Consider the following 24,828-nt stretch of genomic DNA (forward strand, 5'->3'; position numbering starts at 1 on the left):
ACCAAATTATCACACACAGACTACATTAATTACAACACTGTTGATCAGTGGCTCAGGCGTATTTTTGTCTAGCTTTTACATCTTAAATTAACCCATTTCTATTAATCTGTGTATCACCACGAGGCTATGGCCCACCAGTAAGGTTCCAGCGTCTTTCTCCTTTAGCAGCTACATGACATCTCCCTGACTCTGCCTTCTTTCTCCCTGCATTCAGTTTAGTTACTCCCGCCCTCCCACCCTCACCCCCCCCCCCCGCCACCTAGCTCTATTCTGCCCTGCCATACACCAAAGCAGCTTTATTAACCAATGGTAATAGAACATATTCACAGTATTCAGAGAAGAATCCCACGTCACACCTTTAATCCCAGCACTCAGGAGGCAGAGAGAGGCGGGCAGATCTCTGTGACTTCAAAGGACAGCCTGGTCTAGAGTGAGTTCCAGAACAGCCAAGTCATTATACAGAAAGACCCAGTCTCAAAAAAACAAAACAAAACAAAAAAACAGCATCAAATGATGAGAGTATCTTCAGAGCAGGCACACAAATTGTATCAGATATGACATACTATGAAGTACTCCTGAACCCAGGAGCAGCACAGATGCCCCCATAATAGTCTACTTATTAAGAGACCCAGCTAATAACCTGAGGCAAGAAGTAGAAATTACATATGATAGAAGGAAAAGAATTAAATTTTTCCTGTTTGCAGGTAGCATAATTGCTTGTCAGATCAGAGGAAATTTACAAGGCTTAGAACTTTAAGTTAAAAGTTCACAATACCTAAGATCACCAAATGGTAGTCTGTTGCTGTTAGGTTTACTAGGACAGCTCAAAGAGACCAAAATTATATAACCATACAACACTATGTATAGTTGATTTTTTGTAAAGCTTTAGACCGGGCAGAGATAGAGGCTTATTTATAGCTGTAATCCCAGCACTCAGGAAGTTGGGGTTGGAGTTCAAACCTTGGCAACAACAACAACAACAAAATCCATGAATGCAGTGGGAACTGAATATCTATCTAAAGGGGAAATCAGCACACGCTTTCTGGTGGTAACCCCCTCTTTGTCTTCATCTTGAAAAAATTCTCTCAAAATCTCTCTCACACCTCTACACAGCTCTATATAGCTTCCTAATAAGCTCTGCATAGGCTCCTCATTGCTCTACACAGCAGCTTCTCTCTCCACAGCCAAACCCTGTACAACTGTATTACATTTTCAGGGCCTGACCCAGTCTCATAACACAAGATAAGTCACATGACTTTCTCAGGTTGGGAAGTCACATTGACTGGCCAGTGAGAAACCCTTGGCCTTGCACTTAGCACTTAGGAATCCCAGACAGAAAATGGCATTGAAATTCAGGACTTAACAGTAGCAATTAGTTGTCTGACCCCTGAGTCCTATAACATAAACTGAGGCTGAGAGTATGATCAGAAAGCCCATTGCTGAGAAAGTTATGTCTACTAAAGTTGCTTCAGTCTCTGACCTTGAATAAGCAATAAACACCTGGGAATTCATCCTTGTGTATTCTCTACAGGGGCAGCTAGTCTGTTTTACATTTGTTCTGAAGTCTAAAATTAACTATCTTTGTGACTAAGAATACTATTACTTTCCTATGTCAGTCTGAATAGTAAAAAATATCTTAGTATTTCTATTCATCAAAATTATACAGTTTAGGCAGAAGTCATATTCCTGACCATTCACAGCTACATGTTTCCAATAAATTTAATAGATACGTGAGACAGACTCACAAGCAGTGGGGAAACACCCGTAGCTGTTATTAGGAGGAAAGTGGCAGCACACGAGATAATTATAGACAGAAACAGCTGGTCATTTACAGTCCAGAAGGGCTCCCCATCAGAGAGTCATTCATATAGTGAGTTGGCCCGCTGAACACTAGTTGTCACCTGCTGTATACTCCCTCGGCCTCTGGTAAGCCACTGCTGCCATTTATTTGAAAAAGCAGATAGACAAGAATGCTTGGGGCTTGTTGTAGTTGAGAGTAGTATAGAAGCCCCACCCTGGCTTTGAGGTACACTGTCTGGCCACAGAAACCAAGACTGGTGTTGGCAAAAGGCTAGGCACCAATACATGGCAGAGGGGACCCAGGTATACACCCAGGGAAGACAAAGGTGTGTGAAAGTTTTTACAGATGGAACTAGAGTCATTGGACTTGTACAGGCAAGAAAAGGAGCCTCGGCTATATACTGAGCTTCAGCCCGTTGCAGATGGAATATAAGGCATAGAGGCTCTACTAGCAAAAGACAGCGCAGATCTGAGACCTTCAACTGTGGAAAGATCAAGCAAAATATGGGAAGAAAACATTTCAAAAACTATTTGACAAAGGACTCTTATATAGAATATATAACTAATGGAAAAACAAAAGGTAATCCGGTGGAGAAATGAGAAGAGGTAGGGAGGTTCCATCAGCAGTAATTCTGGCACACCAATAAGCACATGAGACAGTGTTGAGTCATCAGCTGCCAGAAGTTTTAGGCAGCAACCATGCATCACCACGGATCATAGAAACTGGGTTTATAGTATATATACACACTTGTAAGGATGTGAAATGATACAGCTACTCTTGGTCTGTTTCTTACAGAAGTAAATATGCAGACACCATAGGACCCCAGTGTTTATCCCAGAGAAATGGGCTTATATTTCTACAAAAAAAAATCAAACAAGTGTTCAGAGAAGAGCTGTAGGTAATAGCCAAGAAAATAAACTGTGAAATATTCCTTGGCAATAAAAAGGCTGCAGGAGTTTGAATCAGCTGATCACATTAACAGTCAGTCAGAAAACAGAGAAAGATGAATGCATGCACGCTAATACTTAGCTTACCTTTTCTGTTTCATGCAGCCCAGGATCCCCTGCCCACGGATGAGCTCACAATTAAGATGGATTTTCACACATCAATTGAGAGTCTTCCAAGACAGCTAAGAGTACACAGAGAAACCCTGTCAGGAGCAGTGCGGGGAGATAATCCCCCACAGACATGCCCAGGGGTCATCTCCTGGGTGATATTAGATACTGACAAATAACAACAACCTTCACAGAGGAACTTCACAGCTGGGGACATTCTTTGAAGGTGCTCTAGACTTGGCATGAGTCTAGAGACTTCTCTGAGTTCAGTTATTTCACAGAAAGTTAAAAAATCAGCCCCACATTTGAGAAGCTTTCTGAGGAAGTGTCCACACAATGGGACAGCTCCATAGAACACTCAACACATGGGGATATCAAGCTTGTGTGGGTGTGCATGTAGAGTATCCTGGCATCTAGAAGTGTTTGAGCAACACACGTGTGTATCCCTGGTTACTCAGGGCTATCTACTTGTTGAGTAGAGCAGATCAACTAAGTGACAGCAATTTGTCCCAGCAACTCAGTATCCTCAGCCACAGAAGAAGCAACTCACCATTTGGCTAAGTGACTTACAAGTGTCCTGTGGTGTCTCCTCAGGCCTGCCTGCTGGACTTCCTACAGGGGCCTTTGCTACCACATCAGCCTCCATTCCCAAAAGCAGCAGCTCCTGGCAGACAAGTCGTCCCACAGCCCCAGGAACCTCATGGACCCCTCAGGCCAAGCCAGCCCCCAGAGCCTCTGAACAGCTAAGGTCTCACTTCAGTGTGATCGGAGCTCGAGAGGAGAGAGGTGTCCGTGTGCCCAGCTTTGGTAAGTCCTTTGTCTGTCTGGTGATTTAGACAACTACCTACAGGTTTGTGAGTAGAGCATTCTATTTCTCCCCTCAGAGCCAGCTAAGACAGTTGTATTTATATTGCTCACTGAGACTGCCCCAAGAAAGTAGATTTGGATTTATGTGCTAATGTCTTCAGACCTAGCCCTTCTCCTAATTCTCACTGGCCTTTAACCAGTGGCCTTGAAGCCATGTTTTTCTTCTTTTCTGTCCAGGTATCAGGACAGCTCATACTCAAGGAGAAAGGTAAAAGCAGGCAGAATGTCTATAAAAATGTCTATTTTTTTTCCTAGCCCAAAAGCCAAAAGTCTCAGAAAATGATTTTGAAGATCTGCTGCCTAATCAAGGTTTCTCCAAATCTGACAAGAAGGGGCCAAAGACCATGGCTGAGATGCGGAAACAGGACCTAGCCAGAGACACAGACCCATTAAAGTTGAAGGTGGGTACCCCCAGGGACCAGACCACACTGTGAAGTTCACTGTCTCCAGTCAGACTCACTGTGTGTGAACCTAGCACCTGGAGGCACCTGGAGTAGGGCATATAGGAGTGTGGCATGTGTAGCCATACTCCCGGGCAGTCTGATATATACTTGATATTTGCATTTCATAGTGCTACTCATGGTACTGAGATTAGTGAGGGAAGCAAGTACCACACAGGACTTCTAGTCCTCTGGTCATGTTTGACCTTGGCCTTGAGCTGACAAGAGGGCATAGCTCAGACCTGTACCCATCCAAACTAAGGTTTATTTGACTTTTGTTTTGTGGGTTTTGGTTTTTTGTTGTTGTTTGTTTGTTTGTTTTTTGTTTGTTTGGTTTGGGGTTTTTTTGTTTGTTTTTTTCAAAACAGGGTTTCTCTGTGTAACAGCTCCGACTGTCCAGGAACTCACTCTGTAGACCAGGCTGGCCACAAACTCATAGAGATCTTCCTGCCTCTGCCTCCCAAGTGTTGGGATTAAAGGCATGCACCACCACCACCCTGCTTATTTGGCTTTTAAGGACAGCGATTTGTTTGGGTTTTGGTCCTGACCTGGGGCACTCACTGTGCAGTAAGAAGGAATCAGCATAGTACAATGGTCAGTCAGGTTGTTCCACTCTACATATTAAATGTAACTATTTCTTTAAGTTTGTGTGGTGATTAGTTTTAGGGTACAGTGAAGCCGTTTCCTTACAAACTACCTGAAAGGTTGCCAGGGACCCAATTGTCCTCTTTGAACCTTGTGCATCGGTCAGGAGGCTGTATTGAGGGATTAGGGTTTTGTCTTTGTATATGGCTGAAAAGGGGCTCAGTTCTGTCCTAGATGTATAGCTTGACCCACCTGGTCTATATGGTCTGGGGTGGGCCCAGTGCTGAAAGAAGGGCTAGATGAGTAGGGTGGAGCCATGGCTTCCCTGCTCTCCTATAGCAATAAAGAGAGAGGTACCAAACCATGTTTTCAAGGGGCTTTCATAGAAGCTTGCTCCCCAGCCTGCAGGTTGTCTTTCCCTTTAGGACCCAGGACCATTGAAATGTACCCCCCACCCTCTCTAGCATCTGAATATCCCTCAGTACTTGCTTTGCTGCTTACGTTGATTTTCCCACCCCACACTCCACATAGCAGGGAGGGAGGTCTCCTAAATTACAGCTTCTTCCTGAGGTTCTTTATGCACTGGTGTCTGCAGCTTTTGGAGTGGATTGAAGGCAAGGAGAGGAACATCCGTGCACTGCTGTCCACGCTGCACACAGTACTGTGGGATGGGGAGAGCCGCTGGACACCTGTGAGTATGGCTGACCTGGTGACTCCAGAGCAGGTGAAGAAGCAGTACCGCCGAGCAGTGCTGGTAGTGCATCCAGATAAAGTAAGTGTATGGAGGGGCTTCTGGACCCTGTGCTTGTCTCTCATCCTATAGGAGCCTTTTGCCTGCTGGCTATATCGCATGAAAGGTGCTGGTAGGGAGTGGGCTGAGTGTCAGTCTGGCTCTCCCTCTGTTGCCCACAGGCCACTGGGCAGCCATACGAGCAGTATGCCAAGATGATCTTCATGGAGCTGAATGATGCATGGTCTGAGTTTGAGAACCAGGGCTCAAGGCCTCTCTTCTGAGGCCAGGGATTGCTGTGACTGCAAGAGCTGCTCATGAAGCCCGAATGCTGCTGGCCTGACTGATGCACAGATGGGACCATAAGCAGGTGTGGCAGGTGATGCGGCCCCAGGGGCCTGGACCATCTACTCCCAGCCATCCTGCATTCATCATGGACAAATACCATTCCATGGCTGGGAGAGAAAGCATTCCTCGGATCTGATGTTTGTTGTTTTGTTTTTCTTTTTCTTGTCCCAGAGGAAAAGTGTTGATTTATACTCCTTCCACAGCTGTCACGGTTTGTGACTTACTTGGTGCCTGGTGGCTGTCACCTCTTGAATGGCACATGTCGCCGGCACTGCCCTCCTGCCACTTCTTCAAATCTGGGGGCATTCACACCCTACTCTGATCAGTTCACCAATCATCTGTACATAATTAAACTATTTTCTGATGGCTGGTGCAGTCTCTGGCTTGGAAAGCACTTCTTACCTGGTGCCTGGTAACCTGTTTGTCCTCAGTTTTTCACCTAGGATATATTATAGGATCTTGAGGTCGACTGAGAATTGCCTGCAAAGACCAGCATTGATACTGTCTTCTCCAAACACTTTGCTAAAGGAAAGTTCTAGAAAGAGATCGAATGGGAGTCTAGTCTACAGCATTGGACCTTTCCCAGGGCCTGGAGTCTAACACCACCTTCCAAAATGCTGCTGTTCTTCATCTCAGCTCCTAACTAGAGTTCTTGGAGGGGTCTTAGGGTGCTTCCACATGCCAGGGGCTGTTGGGTCATGCTATTCTCAGACACTTGCTTTATTGGCTGGATCTCACTCATTCTCTAAGGACTCTAGTAAAACCTCAAGCCACTGGTCCAGGCCTAAAAGTCACTGACAGAAGAAATGCCTTCGTCACTGTGTAGACAAGACACAGCCATGGGGCAGGTGGCTTGATATTGCCCCTTGGACTAACCGTCCATGGTCAGAGTGCAGTTTAGAGTGAGGAACACTGCTTTAAAACAATCCAGTAGGCAGGCAGACAACCATAACTGCAGTGGTATTTATTGGGGACAAAATAAAAGGATGCAACAAGACCCCCAGACCCCATGATTTGGATCTGAAGCACCTAAATATGTATTAATTAGGACAACACTGACCAGACCGGGACTGGACGTTCCAGGTTTACCTTAAGTTAATGTCAAAATCCTGGGTCTACTTGTAAAGCAGTCTGATGATCTGTTCTGTTGGGGAACTGCAGGGAAAGCCAACCAGGTTCACTTGGGAAGTCATGACACAGACACCTCACCATGACTGCAGTTGTGTCAATTTGGATCCATACAGATGCAGAACTCAGAGCCCCTTCTGCCTTCAAGATTGAGATTCCACCGGGCGGTGGTGGCACACGCCTTTAATCCCAGCACTTGGGAGGCAGAGGCAGGCGGATCTCTGTGAGTTCGAGACCAGCCTGGTCTACAAGAGCTAGTTCTAGGACAGGGTCCAAAACCACAGAGAAACCCTGTCTCGAAAAAGAAAAAAAAAAAGATTGAGATTCCTCTGCCCCATTGGATTGTTCTGGATTTGAGCAGGATTAGAGCAAGAACTTTGCATTATTATTCAGGGAATTTAAATGTAATTTCTTCAACTGCCCCCATCACAGACTTCATCATAGGGCTTCTGGGCTATGGATGGTGACTTCAGCCAGGCGTGACTAATTCATCTTCCCCTGGAAGTCTGTAAGTAGCATCTCTTCACAGGTGCCCAAGGAATTATGTTGTTGGCAGAACACTTGCCACGTCCCTGTGTGGCCTCTTTATCTAGATGTAAGTCATTAATTCAATATGATGCCAGCTGGAGCCTGGATAAATATACAAGTCCTGTAGTGCATGTTAGCCCTTTGGTTATAACGTGTATGTAAAATAACTTGTCTGTGAGAGTCCCAGTGGCATTCCATGGGTACAAGTTTGGCAAGCTTCAGATCCACTAGCTGCTGAACAATACCCGGTGCTCTTAACTTGCAGAAATGAGGGTTCACATTTGACTGGGCTAACAAAGCAAGAGCAGATAAGAGGTGGTAAGGTGACTGCTAGTTAATACAGGCAATGGGATCTAACCCCACATCCATCCAGATGGAAGCCTAAGAAGGGGCCATTCCCTGCCAGTCTAGTAACCAGTTAAAGTGCATGTCTGTTATAGGGGTTATCATTTGTTCCCATGGGCTGCTCCATTTCAGGTCTGTCATGTCACCTCAGTCACTGTGGGTCTACTGCAGAGGAATATTGTTTTCTTTTAGTTGGGATTACTGTTTACAGAACCCTGGAAGCAAGTATGATGTCCTAGTAGAATAGTGTTGGAAATCCTAGGCACCACCACCAGAGTGGATACCAAATGGTCCCAGCTCCAGCACCGTGAAGGTAGAAGTTTGCCACTACTGCCCAGAACACCATGATGGCCCTGGTTCCATGACCACCTCTGGTGCTCAGAGCCCCAGTTCAGCAGACCTAGCCCTCCCTCCTTGCCACTCAGCCTAGCCCAGTGCAGGCCCAGAATCTGAGTTGGGGGTGGTGGGCACTGCCCACCCTGCCCCATATGTGATGCTTGACACCAAGCACCCTCCCCTTTAATCTGGCCCTGAAATATGCAAGCTTCATTCTGTCATTCCCTTGTTTAATGACTCCTATTTCCTTTGTGTTGCTGCTATTTTTAGTGTTCTGCTCTTTTAAAAAATAATGAGCAGCCTGAATAGGTGCCGAGATGTTTCACTTCAAAGCTGCTCACGATTCCCAGTTCAGGACCTGGTGGGGCTCAGACAGGTGCTATAAAGCTCCTTGATCATGTTGGGGAATATTCAGTGGGCTCAGTGGGATCCATTAGGTAGCAAACAGCCTCCAGTGATAGGGAAAAGGTGGGCTCTGGGAGTCCTTGGAACTATAAAGAAGTTCCCAACCTCCCTGGTTCCCCACTGACATTGGTTGTGCTAGGCCTTATGTCCATCTGCATTTCTGTTCCACCCCTGCTGGAGTATCCCAGCTCCCATTCTGCCAACCCTACAATGTAGAGTGCTCCCAAACCTTTCTTACCCCAGGCCTGAATGTTGGACCTCAAATTCTTCCAACAGTTTACTGGTTTTAACACTTCCCTCCCTGGGGTTGGGGGAAATCCAAGTCCTCACTGTACTTGGCCGCACCCTTGGAAGCCCTCATTTGGGGTATGAACCATGGTTGTAACTAAGGGGCAGCAGGTCACCTGCCCAGCCTCCCAGAGGTTATAGAGATTATTAATTCATTGCAGAATGAGGAAGGGAACAGAAAAGAGACGCTGACTGCAAGACAGGGAAGTTCCACCCAAGGAGACTACCCAAAAGGAATTGGGGCTCATAAATAGGTTTTTGGAAGCACCCACATGTGGAGAAGAGTATACAGATAACAAATCACAGCCCAGACACTTAATGTTCTTGAAATACTCCTGCATGGTGTGATTACCTACCTGATTGCCAGCCAAGAACTATCTTTGCTTTCTAGGTTGACAGATCTGTCTAGCAAGGCCCTAGCTGTTGTAAGAGGAGCGCAGGCTGCTTTCCGCCACCTGGCTAGCTTAACCCCGAAATAATTACACGGAAGCTGTATTCACTTAAACACTGCCTGGCCCGTTAGCTCTAGCCTCTTACTGGCTAACTCTCACATCTTGATTCAACCCATTTCTGATAATCTGTATGTCACCACGAGGCCGTGGCTTACTGGGAAAGATTCAGCTTGTCTGACATGTTAGCTTTATGGCCGCGGCTCTCTGCTTCCTTTCTCCCAGCATTCTATTCTGTCTACTCTGCCTATCTAAGCTGCTGTCTTATCAAAAGGCCAAGACAGTCTCTTTATTTAACCAATGAAAGCAACACATAGAAGACCCTCCTACACCGCCTAGCACGTGGCTGGGTAAACCAGTGCTTTCTAGGTTGACAGATCTGTCTAGCAAGGCCTTAACACATGGCTGGATAGAACCAGCGCTTTCACACTAGTCTGTAAACACCCTCATAATCCACCGTATTTTGAGGGAACTACTTGTAGGGGATCCAAGGGTGCAAGTATGGGCCTGCTTTTGTGGCCCTGGCCTCCAGGTAGGAAGGATGAACAGAAAACCCACCTAGAAAGTAGATAGATAGCTATACCTGGTGGGAAGGTCTCCAAAAGTGGCCTGGAGAACCGTCAGCAAAAGCCCTGAGGTGGGGTAGAGTGTATCCAGACTAGCTGATAATTTGGGGACTAAAAGACAATGCGAGTTGGCCCCCACAGAGACCCAGAAACCCTTTATATGGTGCTCACAACCTCCCTTCACCAATACACAGCCTGATGGAGCTCTTGATTCTAGAACCAGCACTGGAGCTGGGCAAGTTCAGGCAGATTGGCCAATAGCTATGGGTAGGGCCTTGGGCCACGAATGCTCTGGTTGGTAGACTGCCACCTACTTCAACAAACAGCACTTATGGGTCAGAGCCCAGAGGGATCCCAGTTGGTGACAAAGGATGAGTGTGATGCTCTGTACACTCTTGCTATGCCCAACCTTCACAGCATCCTTGCTGGGATTCAAGGAATCCACCTCCCTGAGCATGAGCCACTGCAGGGCTGTGCCCAGTCCACAAGAAAGATCACTAAGGTCTTGCCAAGTGTAGGAAAAGCAAGTGAGATGTTCTTATATTAACCAGAAGGGAACTCGGGCTCACATAGGGCAGTTGGCTCCCACTTTGATCCTCAGGCCTTTGACTAAGACTAAAAGGTTCAACCCAGAACCCCAGACCCAACCCTACCTTCAGCCAAGGTTGTGTAGATGTGATAATGGTTTCTAGGTAGGCTTGCTACTCATGCCTATCAGAGCAGAGGGGACAGGCTACTTTAGCCCATCTGATAGTGTCAGTTCTGCTGAGGGAGGGCCAGAGAATTCCCTGCTGGGCTTAACATATGCACATTTCTCTATTCACTTAAAATTGCCTGAGCCCCTCATTGGAATTCTGACCTTGATCCTACATACAAAGCCCTACAGAGACCATGTGTGGAATGAAAGAACCATGTACTAAGAGCAACAATGTGGAGATAGTCTAGGGCCCTAGTCCTCAATCTAAGAATACTGAGCCTTACTCTGTACAACACACAGACTAAAAAAGTGACTAGACAATAAGCTGAGTCCTTGGGAAGAACATGGAAAAGTTATTGCCCCTAGGCTAGAGAATTCAGGCCTTCTCATCACCTAAGGTTGAATGGCAATCTGTCTTAGTTAAGGTTTTTATTGTTTTAAAGAGGCAACATGACCATGGCAACTCTTATAAAGAATACATTTAATTGGGTGGCTCGCTTAGTTTCAGAGGTTCAGTCTGTTATCATCACAATGGGAAGTGTGGCAGCATACAGGCAAACATGCTGGAGAGTCCTACATCTTTTAGGCAACAGGATGTTGACTGGGCAGTGTGCTGAGCATAGAAAACCTCAAGGCCATACCCATTCCAACAAAGCCATACCTCCTAATAGCCTTAGGCAGCATTCTGAAGATCATGTCTTTAGCTCCAGGCAGAGAACGTTGCATCTTTCCCCTGCCTAGTATAGAACTGGCCTCTGTCCCCAGCTGAGGAATGCCCATCTCAGACATTGTTTCACACCTCCTGAGGAGTTCTTTGCTCTATATGTTTCCCAGCAGCCAATAGACAAGTGGTATTTTGAACTTGTCTTAAGTCCAGCCCTGCTTGAGCTAATAGCAGAGGGGTGGGGTGGGCCAGAACCCTAGTCCAACTTGTCTTTCTTCTTGAAGCCAAAACCTGTTGGAGGACCTCAAATTCTTCTGATTCTGTACTGATGTCTTACAAGGATATTACCCACAGGCAGATTCCTGAACCCATTCCCAGACTGGTGTTGGGTAATTTTTCTGTCATCTTACTGAATCATTCAAGGTTGCTAGAGGGACTTTGGAGACACATGAGTACTATTCTGCATCCAAGAGGCAACCCAGTAGGAGTAGGACCCAAGCAATCCACTTCAAGGTTACAATTCTCAAGCATGTCTGTGAGTTAGGGTGAAAGATAAGGAAAACTAAGGGAACACAGTGTGGTCGTTTGAATGTAATTGGTCCCCACAAACTCATAGGGAGCGGCACTATTAGGAGGTGTAACTTGGTTGCAGTAGATATGGCCTAGTTGGAGGAAGTGTGTCATTGTGGGGGTGGGCTTTGAGGTCTCCTATGCTCAAGTCCACCTAGTGACACAGTTCACTTCCTGTTACCTGCCAATCAGCTCCTTCTCCAGCACCATGTCTGCCTGCATGCTGCCATGTCCCACCATGATGATAATGAACTAAACCTCTGAAACTCTAAGCCAGCCCCCAATTAAATGTTTTTCTTTATAAGAGTTGCTGTGGTCGTGGTTTCTCTCCACAGCAATAGAAACCCTAACTCCCAACTTGACACTAATTATAAAAAATTATAAACTGTTGGTCTATTGCTCAGGCCAAACTAACTAGCTCTTACAACTTAAACTGACCCATAATTCTTATCTATGGTTAACCACATGGCTTGGTACCTTTTCTCAGTAAGCCATTCTCATCTTGCTTCCTCTGTGTCTGGCTTGCAACTGTGTCTCTGCCTTTCTTCTTCCTAGAATTCTTCTAGTCTGTTTGCCCCACCTATACTTCCTGCCTGGCTACTGACCAATCAGCATATCATTAAACCAATATGAGTGACAAATCTTTATAGTGTATAAGAGCATTGTCCCACAGCAGTGCACGCCTTTAATCCCAGCACTCCAGAGGCAGAGGCAGGTAGATCTCTGAGTCTGAGACCAACCTAGTCTACAGATCCAATTTTAGGACAGCCAAGCTTAGGTAGTAAAGGAAACTATGGAAACCAAAAAGCTGGTGAAGCTGTAATTGAATGAGGGGGCCATGTTTCAGCCCCAGCAAGTACTTGGCAACTTCAGCCACATGGTTCTGGTTTTAGAGTCAAGGGTAAAAGAAAGGGGTTATGGAATCTCCCTCCACAACTAAGGAAAACCACCGAGGCCAGGCATTTCAGGGGTGTACCTGTATGGAAGCCCAGAGAAGATATTGTGTGAAGCTGTGAAGTTAAAGCATGGATTTGCCTTGAAGACCCCAAGATTGGGGATGCTTGAGCCATGGGATACCTACCGAGAAAAGCTGCTAACAGGGAGTGGAGTCAGCCCAAAAGAGACTTTGAACTTTGGATTTCAAATTGTTGAGACTGTGAAAGACTTTGGGGACTTTTGAAGTTGGACTAACTAAACACATTTTGCATTATGATATTGTTATAAGCTTTTGGGGAGCAGGGAGTGGAATGTAGTGGTATGAAAGAAAATGGTCCCCATAAGCTCATAGGAAGTGGCACTATTAGGAGGTCTAGCTTTGTTGGAGTAGGTATGGCCTTGTTGGAAGAAGTGTGTCACTGTGGGGTGGGCTTTGAGGTCACCTATGTTCAAGCTATGCCCAGTGACACTGTTCACTTCCTGTTGTCTGCCAATCAAGATGTAGAACTCTCAGCTCCTTCTCCAGCACCATGTCTGCTTGCTGCATGCTGACATGGCCCACCATGATGATAATGGACTAACCCTCTGAAACTGTAAGCCTCTCCAATTAAAGCTTTTTCTTTTAAAGAGTTGCTGTGGCCATGGTGTCTCTTCGCAGCAACAGTAACCCTAACTAAGATACACAGAAGGAGAAAGAAATCCCTTACCCCAGAGCCTGGTTGAAATCCTTATGAGCTGAGAGTCAAGAATTCCAGGAAAATTAATGAGATTTGCTGTGAAGTTTGCCTACATAAAAAAAATGTTCATTTTACTTTGTTTTTAATTTTTTAAAAAAAATATTTGCATGCGTGTTTTGCTTGCATGTACACATGCAGGGCATCAGATCCATTGGAACTGAAGATGCACATAGTTGTTAGCTGCTATGTGGGTAACTAAATCTAGATCATCTGCAAGAGCATCGATCTCTCTTACCCACTGAGCCATCTCTCCAGCACCAATATTTTTTTTATATAGAGATATCTAAAACAAGAATATTAAAATAATAATGAAGCAGCCAGGAGTGGTGGTATATACCCTTAATTCCTAGCACTTGTATGTGTGGTGTGGGGTGGAAGCAAAAGGATGTCTGTGTTTGAGGACAGTCTGGTCTACTTGGAAAGTTCTAGGCCAGCCTGCTACATAGGGACATGCTGTCTTGTTAAAAAGATAATGAAAGGGCTGTGGCTGTTTAAGATGGCTCAGTGGTTAATGGCACTCTTGCTGAAGATCTGAGTTCAATTCCCAGCACTTATATTAGGCATCTCACAACCAACTGTAACTGCAGTTTCAAGGGATCTCATGCCCTCTTCTGGCCTCCAGGATGTACATACAGATAAGCAGCCACATATATATATACACATAAATTGTAATAATAAAATTTTTTTAAAAAAACACAATATCTGTGCTTAAAGCCTAAGCATATAGTGTGTAGTATTTCCAAGTTACAAATCTGCAGGATTTTAGGAATCTCCCAAACAAGACCGTAAACTTTATTTAAAATAAAAACAATCTGCTTAAGCATGTTTTTACTTTACCAGCTACCAGCCGTATCATATCCAGTGTCCCGCAGGGACCACCATATGATCTCATTTATGAAAAGGGAAAGATTCCTTGGCCATCCCTAAAGATAACTTCAGAAGTCATCAAAATCATCTATCTATATAGTTATTATAGAAACTTAAATATGCCTTTCTTTTAAGAAGTCCACACCCACACTTGGATATATGTTCTTTCCCTCAGCACCTGTCTTTCTATTAACCCTAGTTACCAGAAAGTTATTTTATGTTAACATTTCTTAACCAGTTCCATAGGTTGGGGATACAGTTTGTAGAGTGATTACTTCACAGAAGTTAATATCCAATACTGAAAAATATTCCTACAACTTGGCTTCATATTCTTTTCTGGGTGTCAGTGGTATGCTGAGACAGTCACCAACTGGCTTTATGCGATGAGGGTAAAGAAAAAGGCCAGGATGGTGCTGTAGATCTCCCACCTGACTGATTTAAAGTTACTGAGTTGCTGAAGTTCAACATTGGATGCCCTCCCTTCATTAGGGAAGGCACCCTCTGCAGCATCAGCTGCTTTTCTATACCTCCCATTCATCCCTGCTTTGACTTGGCCACACCACAAATACAATATGACAAGACTTGGATCCAAAAACTGATGCCATGGACTGAGCCCCAATGGTCAGAAGATCTCTGCCCATGTGTACCAATGAGAAGCCAGACCTGAGCCAGAGCTTCAGTATCTGAGTGCAGTAGGCTTTGCTGCAGCAGAGCCAAAATGGCTCCCCACACTGCCTCTCTGCTATGTGACAGTCCAGAAATACTTGCATGTGACATGGCCTCAATCTGCGTGTTACCTGAGAAGAAGCAGAAAGAAGTATATGCCTTCCAAAAAGTCTTAGCTCACCTCTCCTACCCTGCCACTCATCTGCATCTTTATAAGAGGTTTTCATCATCCACTACAGTCACCATCAGGCAGACCAACCCACATCCTATCTGAAGAGAGTCTCCCTGAAGCCTGCTCTTCAAGAGCCAGCTCAATCACCGCATTGAAGGAGGCTACTTGACTTACACTCCCAGACAAGTGTTAAGAAGCCAGAGGCTCTGCCCTGCAGCTAGAGAACCAGCCTTACTGCCTAGGCAAGCTGCTGAACTTTGGAAATTCCAGATATTAGAAGAGTGACAGTCATGGGGCATGGCCTGAAGTGTCCTAGCTATAATGGATGAGACCTCAGCCAGGAACAGGGAACCTTAGCATGCCTTAGGCCCTCCAGGCTTCCCTGCCCCACCAGCATGTGTCCACATCTCACTCTTAATCCTGCTTTAGCTTAGGATCTTCCTGGGAGTGAGATTCAGGTCTCAGGGTAGTTAGAACATGATGGCTGTTCCAGGCTTCCATGGCATCAGAAAGGTAGGAGCTGCTTGGATCCATTCAACCTTAGTTCCCCACACTGACATCCTCAGGCAACCACTCAGCTATTTCTGTGAGTCTGAATTGTCTAGGGACAGAAGTGGCTCTTCTGTAAGCACACAGGCTGAGCTGACAAGGTAGTTCAGAGTGGAGGAAAGAAAGGTCACGCTTCTTAGAGGGTGTAAGGAGGCCTTTGGAACCATTTCCTTGGAAGCCCCTAGTATGCAGCTTAAAGCTTCTCAGGAGATTTGAAGAAGTAACCATTGGTGTTAAGTGCCAGGGTACTGAGACCACACACCTGGGGAAAGACTTGAAAAGCTACAGGATGTTCTAGGAGGCCACTAATTAGTTTCTGGCTTCTCGGCCCCAAAATAACCACACTGCTTGGCCCATTAGCTCTAGCTTCTTATTAGCCAACTCTTACATATTAATTTAACCCATTTCCATTAATCTGTGTATTGCCATAAGGCTGTGGCTTAATGATTAAAGTTCTGGTGTCTGTCTCTGGTGAGGCTACACGGTTTTTCACTGACTCCACCCTTCTTTCTCCCAGCATTCAGTTTAGTTTTCTCCACCTAGCTCTGTTCTACTCTGTCAGGCCAAGCCAGTTTCTTTATTAACCAATGGTAGTCACAGAATACCGAAGGGAATCCCACATCACTTCCCCTTTTCTGTTTAAATAAAAAAAGGTTTTAACTTTAATGTAGTAAGATTATATATAACAAAACAGTTATCAAGTAAGAGTTACAGTTACTATATTTATATCTACATTATCTTTTATCATAACTAAGGAAAACTATAATTATAATTTCAACTCCATCAAAGACTCCAGAAGGATATAATATTACATAAGTAAACAGGAAGTGCATTGTAAACAACTTCCAGACTTCTAGAATTGACAGAGACATCCCACTGCCTGGGCAGTCACCCAGAGTTCTTCTGTACTGTTGGGGCATCCATCTTTAGCCTACAGGCTCATAGTATCTGGCAGACTTTTCCATGTAGCAGGAAATTTTTTAAACAGATCTGCCTATATTGGCAATTTGTCAGTCACTTTCTTCTGTGTCCTGCAGAAGATGAAGCAGGAACCCCGAAGGACTGTCTCACCTTCTTTAACTTCAGCAGTCTTTTTTTTTCTGGGTCCTGCATGTCCAGTTCATACCACATACCATCAAGCAGTCCAGGCAAGAGCAGTTTCTTGCCCAAATGGCTAACAAACTCCATGAAGAGCCTTTTTGATGCCCATCTTCCTCTTGAAGTAGATTGGTGCTGCCAGGAGCAGATGTGTCTCATTGCCATGAGAAGCCCAAAGTTTTTTAAACATTTTAAATGCTATATTCTGAAGGTCTCTGAAAGATTTGAAAAGTACCTAACTGAAATATATCTTTATATATCTAGAAAACCTAACTAACATGACTACAAGCTTGACTATTATGGATGGTTATCAACCTATATTTCTTTTTTTTGGGGGGGGTTTTCAAGACAGGGTTTCTCTGTGGCTTTGGAGCCTGTCCTGGAACTAGCTACTAGCTCTGTAGATCAGGCTGGTCTCGAACTCACAGAGATCCGCCTGCCTCTGCCTCCCGAGTGCTGGGGTTAAAGGCGTACGCCACCACCGCCCAGCTTCTAATATTCCTTTTATATAGAAATATCTCACACAAGAATATTAAAATAGAAATGAAGCAGCCAGGAGTGGTGATCTATACCCTTAATTTCCAGCAGCTGGGAGGTGGAAGTGGGGGATCTCTGTGAGTTTGAGGCCAGACTGGCCTCTTTGCTTTCAAACCATGTCTGCTACAGGTGTGACTAGATGGATGGCCAGTTAGGCACAGAACTTTTGCCATGTTACCTCTTCCTATCAGGTTTAGAAGTCTAGGTAGCTTATAGTAGCCAGCCTTAGCTATGATACACACCCCAGATGGGTAGGCAGTTATGGAGCCTTCTTCCCTAAGGCAACACTGCCCTGAAAGCTTTCTCAGGCCCAAGCAGCTGCCACCTCCCAGGGTTCTGTCACTCAAACCTAGACTATCATTATTTCTCCCAGAGTCTGGGTATGGCAGTGTACTATACTCTCAGAACTTCAGAGGTGGTGACAAGAGTATAAAGTCATCCATTGACTAAATATCAAGTTCAAAGCCAGCCTCAAAAAACAACAAAAAAAAAACCCCACATATACAAAATTAAACTAGAGAGCTAGAGAGATAAGTCAATAGTTGAGGGCACTGACGGTACTTTCAGAGGACCCAGGTTCGATTCCCAGTGCCCACATGGTATTCACCAAAATTTGTAACTCCAGTCCCAGCATGCTCTTCTGGCCCCTACGGGCACCAGATGCACATGTGGTGTACAGACAAGCAGACAAAGTACCCATATGGTCACAAAAGGAAAAGCTAGGACAGAGAGACATAAAGACAAGAGCTACAGATATAAAGATGATATATTGAGATAGAGAAAGACAGCCAGAGAGAAACAGAGATGAAGTAGAAGTTTGAAAGTCCTAGGGTCCTTTAGTTAGTTGTTAGTCAGTCAGTCAGTCTTGGGGCTATGGGTAGTAAATGGATGAGCTTGGCCTGCTCTGGCTCAGGAGATCAACCTGGGATCTTCTACAGGATTGCTGCCAGAGGGTCAGGTCCATCTAATGGAGTGCTGGAGAGAGGAAAAGCCAGTGAGAAATGATGGGTCTGTTACTCCAGTCCTTGATTTTGTTAGCTACCCTAGACTGAAAACACAGACGGAGCCAGACTGGGCACATCTGTGATGCTGTTCCACAGGGCACCAGTCCTGGGCATACACAAGACCTGGGGCATCAACCAACCTTACCAGGAGGGTGAACTGAGATGGACAGGGCCAGTGTGAGGGGCACTGGGAGACTAAACTCCTCTGTGTTCAGTGCGAGTTTTGCTGGTTCAGCTTCCTGAATGGTCTCCTCTTCGTTGGCATAAGCCTAGGTGCAGTTCACTCCACCATTGGGAACAGACCGTATTGAGGGGCTCTCTGAGTTCCCAAACTCTAAGCTCCCCAGACTGAAGTGGGGGCTTGAAAGCATAGGGCTTGATACTCTCTCTTCCTCTCTTCACCTCAGCTCCCTTTCTGGTCTCTTCTACTTTGTCTGCCAGGTCAAAGGAACAGGATCTGATGAAAGGAAGTCAGTGATGGACACCACCCCTGTGAGTTTGAGCTGCCAAGCACCTTGAAGCAACTTTGGGAAGTTGGTGAGGGAGGAATACTCATTAGGCCAGAAATCTCCCTGAATTGGATGGAGGTCAAGAGCTACCTAATCCTGAGGAATGACTCAGCCAGGAGGAACAGTAACAGTTAACGCAATGTCCATCAGCACTAGCCCCTGTAGGCTGATAGTCACCCTTGGCTAGCCAGAGCCAGAACAGCTTAGGCGTCCCCAGATAATCAGGCTTCTGCGGAGCTGATTGCCTCACAGAAGCCCCCAGGGTGCGTGCAGGGATGCCAGGCCAACATTGTGGCAACCAGGCTCTTCTACCTTGCAGGCTCAGCAGGGTTGAAATCCTGGCGCCAGGGAAGGGGCGGCCTAGAGGCGGGGCTAAGGCTGTCCCAGAGGAGCCCCCGCCCATCCGTGTCCGCAGTGACCTTCAGGCGTCCCTTGCTGGCTGGAGTTTCTGTCCATTCAAAGCCACATTTGGCTCTGCACACTTGGACAAGCTTGGATGTATGGGCCTATCCAGCGCTATAGAGGGGGGAAGGAGGGGGGAGACTAGGTCTCGGACTCTGCTCGCTTCCTCCTGCCCTGCCAGCAAAGGAGTAGAGACGAAGGCAACCCGGTCAGGCGCAAAACGCGATGGGTAGATTAGGGGTGCTGACCCTAATCCTGCGTTCTCCTTGTTCTCGCAAGCGGGGACTTCTCGAGGGTCTCCAAACTGGTGTGGAAAGAGTGGCCGGCACCAAGGAGGGGCCCCTATGCAGCCTTCGCGCGCTCCAGGCCAGGATCTGTGGACCGGGGGCGCGGCTGCCCCCCCTTCCGCCGCGCCCCGCCCTCCTCGTCATGCGGGACGCGGGCGGGGGCGCCTCAGAGTGACGCGCCCTCCTCGCGGTGCCCTTCAGCCGCCGCAGCAGCTCAGAGCACCACATGGACCCCGCCGGCCCCAGAGCGCGTTGCTGCTGATCGTCCGCCCCGGGAAGGTAACAGGCGCCCTTGATGCTGGTCCGGCCTTAACCGGCTCCCTCCTCTCCGTTTCCCAGCCCAGTCTTCCTCCCGACTCCTGGGCTTCCCTTCCCGGCTCCCCGCTTTCTAGCCCTGGGTCTCCTCCCCAGCTCCCGGGTTCCCTGGCTCTTTCTTGGTTCCACTCAGCCCCGGGATTTTCCTCAAGGTTGCTCAGCCTTGAGGGTGCTGTCCAGCGCGAGGTGCTGAAACGGCCCTCAGTTACCTCTCCCATAGGCGTCTTTTTCTCCTTTGAGAGGTGCGCTCTGGCCTGAGGCCGCGCTCGGGCCGGGCACTTCGCCCGTCCGCAAAGCAAAGGGTGCGGCGGCCGCAAAAGAACTGGACGCCTCGGTCTTTGCGGAATCTCCGCAGCGTCCTAACCTCTCTGCGGCTGGCCCTGCGGAGCCCCCATCCCCCGACTCCCTGGAAACAGAAGTTTAGAAGACAATTGGCTTTGCGGCAAAAGCATCCCTGAACCCCTAGCTTCTGGGACACTATCCTTGCCTGGCATTCCTCTACAGTTCGTTGGGGTCTCATTCCGCAGAGGGAAGCCCGTGAAATACTGGATCCCCAGGGACTAGGTTCCCTGGCAGAAAAGACCCTACAAAGAGGGTTGTCCCTGCAGCTGTTGGCATTGCAGAAACACCTTCCCAAGCGCTGCTGGCACTTCAGCTCGGGCTGTACATTCTGGCTTGGGTCACCCTACTCCATGCAGAAGCAGGTGGGGGCCATATGCCCCCATTCCCACTGGAAGACTGGAACTCTGCCATCTCTCTCTCCCCAATGCAGGACCAGTTCTGCTCTGGGCCCTTTGGGGGCCTCCAGAGTCTCCCTAGAGACGGATATAGTTGATACTAGTAAGAAGCCCTAAGGACCTTTCCGGGGGGAGGGGCAGCATTTATGGACTTATCACTCCAGTCTTTCTCCAGAGGGGCCCCTGCCCCACTGCTCCAGAACTATCAAGGAAGCTGAGCAGCCAGAACCTAGGCACCACAGTGGAGCATTGACCTTCAAACGCCCCCTGGGCTCCACCCCTCCCTTGAGGAGGCTGATGCTAGACTCCTGTAACTGGTGTCCCCAAGTTGTAAGCTGCAGTGGCAGCTAAAAGCTTCCTTCAGAAATCCCAGAAGCAGCAAGATAACTGTTGATTTGACTAGGCTCTGGACCCTGCCATCCTGGTCTGGTTATGGGTCAAAGCCTCCCCCACAGGGTACTGGAGAAGGGCAGAAGGAGTAGACGAGGGTCTGAGGAAAGCCTGGTCAGAGTGATCACCTGCTCTCTCTAGGAAGAGGACTCTGACCACACTTGAATGTGAAATCTGACCCCGGAGTGGCTCCTGAGGAACCAAGCCATCATCATGGAGTTCGTGATGAAACAAGCCCTGGGAGGTAGGAAGTGGGCAGGGAGGGGGACCTGGTTGGGCCACTATGGATACACAGACATGTCTCCACCACTGCAGTGGCACTTAAACACATTGCTGCATGACCACTCTGACCTCACACACAGCCTCTACAGATGCTCGCTTACCAACTGAACAAAACCAGGGCAGTGCCCTAGCCCAATACTTTTGAATCCCTTGGAAACTCAAGGCTTGGGATTGAAGACAAGATGTGGGGGGTATGTGCTGTGTAAGATGGCAATGTGCTCCCATCCCATGGTCCAGTAAAGCCCACTGGTCATCCTGAGGCAAATCAAGAGCTGAGCCACATAAATCAAGGCAGATACTCCAAGGAGGCTTGTGAGCAGCCTTCACTGTGGCAGTCCTGGGAACAAAAGGTGCACCAGCATTGGGTTAGGAAACAGGATTGGGGTAATCTTAACTGTGGCATTGGCACCTATGGGCTTCACCCAGGTAAGAGATGATACTGTTCGCCAGGACAAGAAAAGATAACTGTGTAGCCAAATGTAACCAAATCCCCTTCTGCAGAGAAAATATAGCCCCTTTATATTGTTGAGTAAGGGCAGCCACTGTTTGGAGGTAGTCCTGTCCCCATGTGGTCCAAAACCATCTTTGTAACCAGCAGCAATAGGACTAGAAGCTGGTAGAGAACAGTGGGCCGAGTTCTTGGCCAGGAGGCGCTAAAACAGTGAACTGAAGGTTTGCTTCCCATTTGGCCTGAATGAGCTTCAGCAGGGCAGTTTGGGCAGCTCAGGCCTGTAGACTTTGAGATCACCCTAGACAGGCCTCAAGTTTGTTCAGAGCTGCCTGCTGTGGGTGCCCCAGCAACCTTGTGTGGTGTCAATGCCAAGACTTTACCAATTCTACTATTGGAGAATCCTTGTGGCCTGCAGAAGGACCTCATGACTGACGTGAGTCGCAGCTGGAACGCGCTAGGCATCCTTTGCTGATATTGGGAAGGGAGGGGCCTTACAGAGAGGAAGCTGGTTGGGGCCTCAGGGCTAGCAAAAAGAGAGGCCCACCCAGAGGGTGTCTTTGACTTCTCTCATACATGATGAAAAGTAGACCCCTTGTGCTTGCGGAGAGTTCATGGCAGAGGTAGACTCAGGTTGAATCTAATTATAATGATTACATCACCAGGAAAGGATTCAGGGACAAGCCAGCATCCTGCATCAGTAGCGACTTGTGTTATACCAGAGAATCCCAGGCTGCTACAGATAATTAATTAGATGGCTAATTCAGGCCCTGAGGTGGGCTTTTAAAGAAACTGAAATATCTGATTTGGCTGTCTACATAGCTGAAATTAGCTGGGTAATTGCCAGCCTGGATTCCCTCTTTGTTCTATGCCAGCCCAAAGTTTCTCCTGCACCAGCAATGGGGTGTGTTTCTTGGGGTGCTGTGGAAGCTGCCGGTGGGAGATAACCAGCAGACAGAGGGCTACAGGGTAGCAACCACATACTAGGCTAAACATCATCAAAACCACGCCAAATCTGTTTTGCATTCATTCTGTGGGGATATGAACGTAGTTCCCGCGATGTTTGGTGGAGCTGGTAATAGCTTCACCAGCTCACTCTCAGTTTTGTCATGAGCCCTGAGCTCCTCTCTCTCTAGTGCATGTCACCTTTGGTGTCTTAGGATGTTTGTGAGCAAAATAGAGCCAGACGTAGATGGTTAGAGGAGAGGAATGGGTTCCAGATAAGGGTCAGAATGCGACAGAGACCCCAGGACACAGATCAAGCCCCAGATGTAGAGAAACGAGGTGACAGGAAAGAAAACAATATCCTAGAAAGAGATGAACAGCTCTTTCACTGGGTTGCGTCTTCTTAGGGTTGCAGGTCCAGGCATTTATGGTCTGTTGCTTCACACGACCCTAGACCAAAGAGGGGTAGGTCTGCGATCTGGCTAGATGAGGATATGGTATACACCTTCATCATTGCCTGGCCATTCTAGGCCCATGCCTGTCAGGAGCAGTAGCCCCCACTTTGAAGCCCCGTGTCCCTTTTGGCGTGTTCCTAATGCCTCCTCAGAGGCAGGCCTGGGCAACAGTACATTCTGGAGATGAGGCTCAGAGAAACCGAGACTTGTGTGTGAATGCCATGGAACCGTGAGTGATGTCCTGAAATTCACAGGCTTTCGGTTCAGAGACAAATTCACCTTGGGTTGCAAAGTTCTAGATAGTTTCAGGTGTTTCCTGTAGATGCTATGTGGGTGCCTGGATTCTGCTGTGTGTGCAATTCCAGTGGCCTATTTGGGCTCAGTCAAGCCCCAGTTCTGCTGCTTGCCAGAGGTTCTCCATTCTAGTGCCACCTGTTGCATCCTCTCTGGAGACCAAGATGTGATTCAGGAGCAGGACACAACCCTTGGAGCCCCTACTGCATGAGAAAAGGAAGATTTCAGGTGAAAGTCTGGCACCTTGGCTTGGGACAGGTGGACAAGTGTCCAGGATGCGATTTGTGAGGAGCTGAGCAAGCCTGGAGGGTGTTAGTGAGGAGGAGCGTGGCATGATGTGAAGAGTCAGGTGTCCTTTCCATCTTTCATTTGCGGTTTTGTCTGCTGCAAATACCCAACATCTTGTCTCACCAGTACAGCTTTCTCTGTTGTTTCTCCCACCCTTCTGCATTGAGTTCCCAGACTACTGCTGGTCTTAGCTGTATGGGACACAGGTAGACACTCAGAGCTTCCCGTACAGAGAGGATAATGGGGTTGCCACTGAGCTGGGCTGCAGGTGAAGCTCTTGAAGGGTGTCTCACGATAAAGTACCAGAGACCCAGAGGAAAGCAGCTGGAGTCAGGGTGGCAGAGGATTGGGTGGCTCAGCAATGCCATCGGGACCTGGTGTTACCCTTTGTGCCCATCCACACTTATCCTACCCCTCAGTTTTAAAGTGGCTGTTGCTATTCTGGTATCACTGCTCTACCCTGGGTAGAAACTAAGCAACAGCCCTTTATCTGATTGGCAGATGTGTCTGTGGAATCCTGTGGAAGCTTTCCACTAGGCACCACTGATTGAAGCAGCTACAAAGATGAGGGCTGGTGTAGACGCACGAACTCCAGACCAGGGCAGGAATTGAATGAATAGCTCTCAGTGCTTGGTTGGGCCTTGCGCTTGATGCCAGGCCTGCTAACCATGAGCCCTTCATAGATAGGATTCCCCGTTTCCTATCTTACCCAGTAGAGCAGGCAGCTAGCAAACACTTGAGGACAAAATACCCACACTCCTGTGCACTCAGAAGACACTAGTACGGTGCACCGCAGCAGATCCAACTCGCGCCCCATGACTCTCAGTGGCGAGAAGGACACTTCAGGGAAACAGCTTCTCTCCCTAAACCTTGAAAGGCAGCTCTTTCCTTAGGAGAGGATACTCCTGGTCGATTAGACTGTGGATCAACTGAAAATGCCTTAGTCCTGACTGGGGTTGAAGAGGATGCTGAGCACTTTACCGATTGTCATTCATGTTCTGAGCCGTTGGTTGGCAAGAAATCTTGGCTGGGACTCAAGGTACATTTCCCAGCCCTAATGGACACTAGTGTGCCAATGCTGTACACTGCAGAACTAGCCGTGACAGCC

General features: G+C 47.4%; 2 protein-coding genes across 8 annotated transcripts in view; both read left to right on the top strand.

Annotated features, from left to right (window-relative positions):
• The window catches only part of Gak (cyclin G associated kinase), a 52,031-nt gene extending 45,830 nt beyond the window's left edge, over positions 1 to 6,201 (top strand). For all 7 annotated transcript variants that reach the window (XM_075943506.1, XM_075943507.1, XM_075943508.1 and 4 more), the window contains 4 exons: positions 3,451 to 3,663; positions 3,979 to 4,124; positions 5,344 to 5,520; positions 5,661 to 6,201. In XM_075943506.1, coding sequence (XP_075799621.1) covers positions 3,451 to 3,663; positions 3,979 to 4,124; positions 5,344 to 5,520; positions 5,661 to 5,762 — 638 coding nt within the window. In that variant the 3' untranslated portion in view covers positions 5,763 to 6,201. The remainder of the gene's footprint in view (positions 1 to 3,450; positions 3,664 to 3,978; positions 4,125 to 5,343; positions 5,521 to 5,660) is intronic.
• A 13,509-nt stretch (positions 6,202 to 19,710) lies between these two features.
• Positions 19,711 to 24,828, top strand: part of Cplx1 (complexin 1) — a 28,687-nt gene continuing 23,569 nt past the window's right edge. The window contains exons 1-2 of the mRNA XM_075943090.1: positions 19,711 to 19,845; positions 21,150 to 21,252. Of these exons, the coding sequence (XP_075799205.1) occupies positions 21,222 to 21,252 (31 nt within the window). The 5' untranslated portion in view covers positions 19,711 to 19,845; positions 21,150 to 21,221. The remainder of the gene's footprint in view (positions 19,846 to 21,149; positions 21,253 to 24,828) is intronic.

The sequence above is a fragment of the Microtus pennsylvanicus genome, chromosome 12, assembly GCF_037038515.1.
Source record: "Microtus pennsylvanicus isolate mMicPen1 chromosome 12, mMicPen1.hap1, whole genome shotgun sequence".
In the NCBI taxonomy this organism is placed as follows: Eukaryota; Metazoa; Chordata; class Mammalia; order Rodentia; family Cricetidae; genus Microtus; species Microtus pennsylvanicus.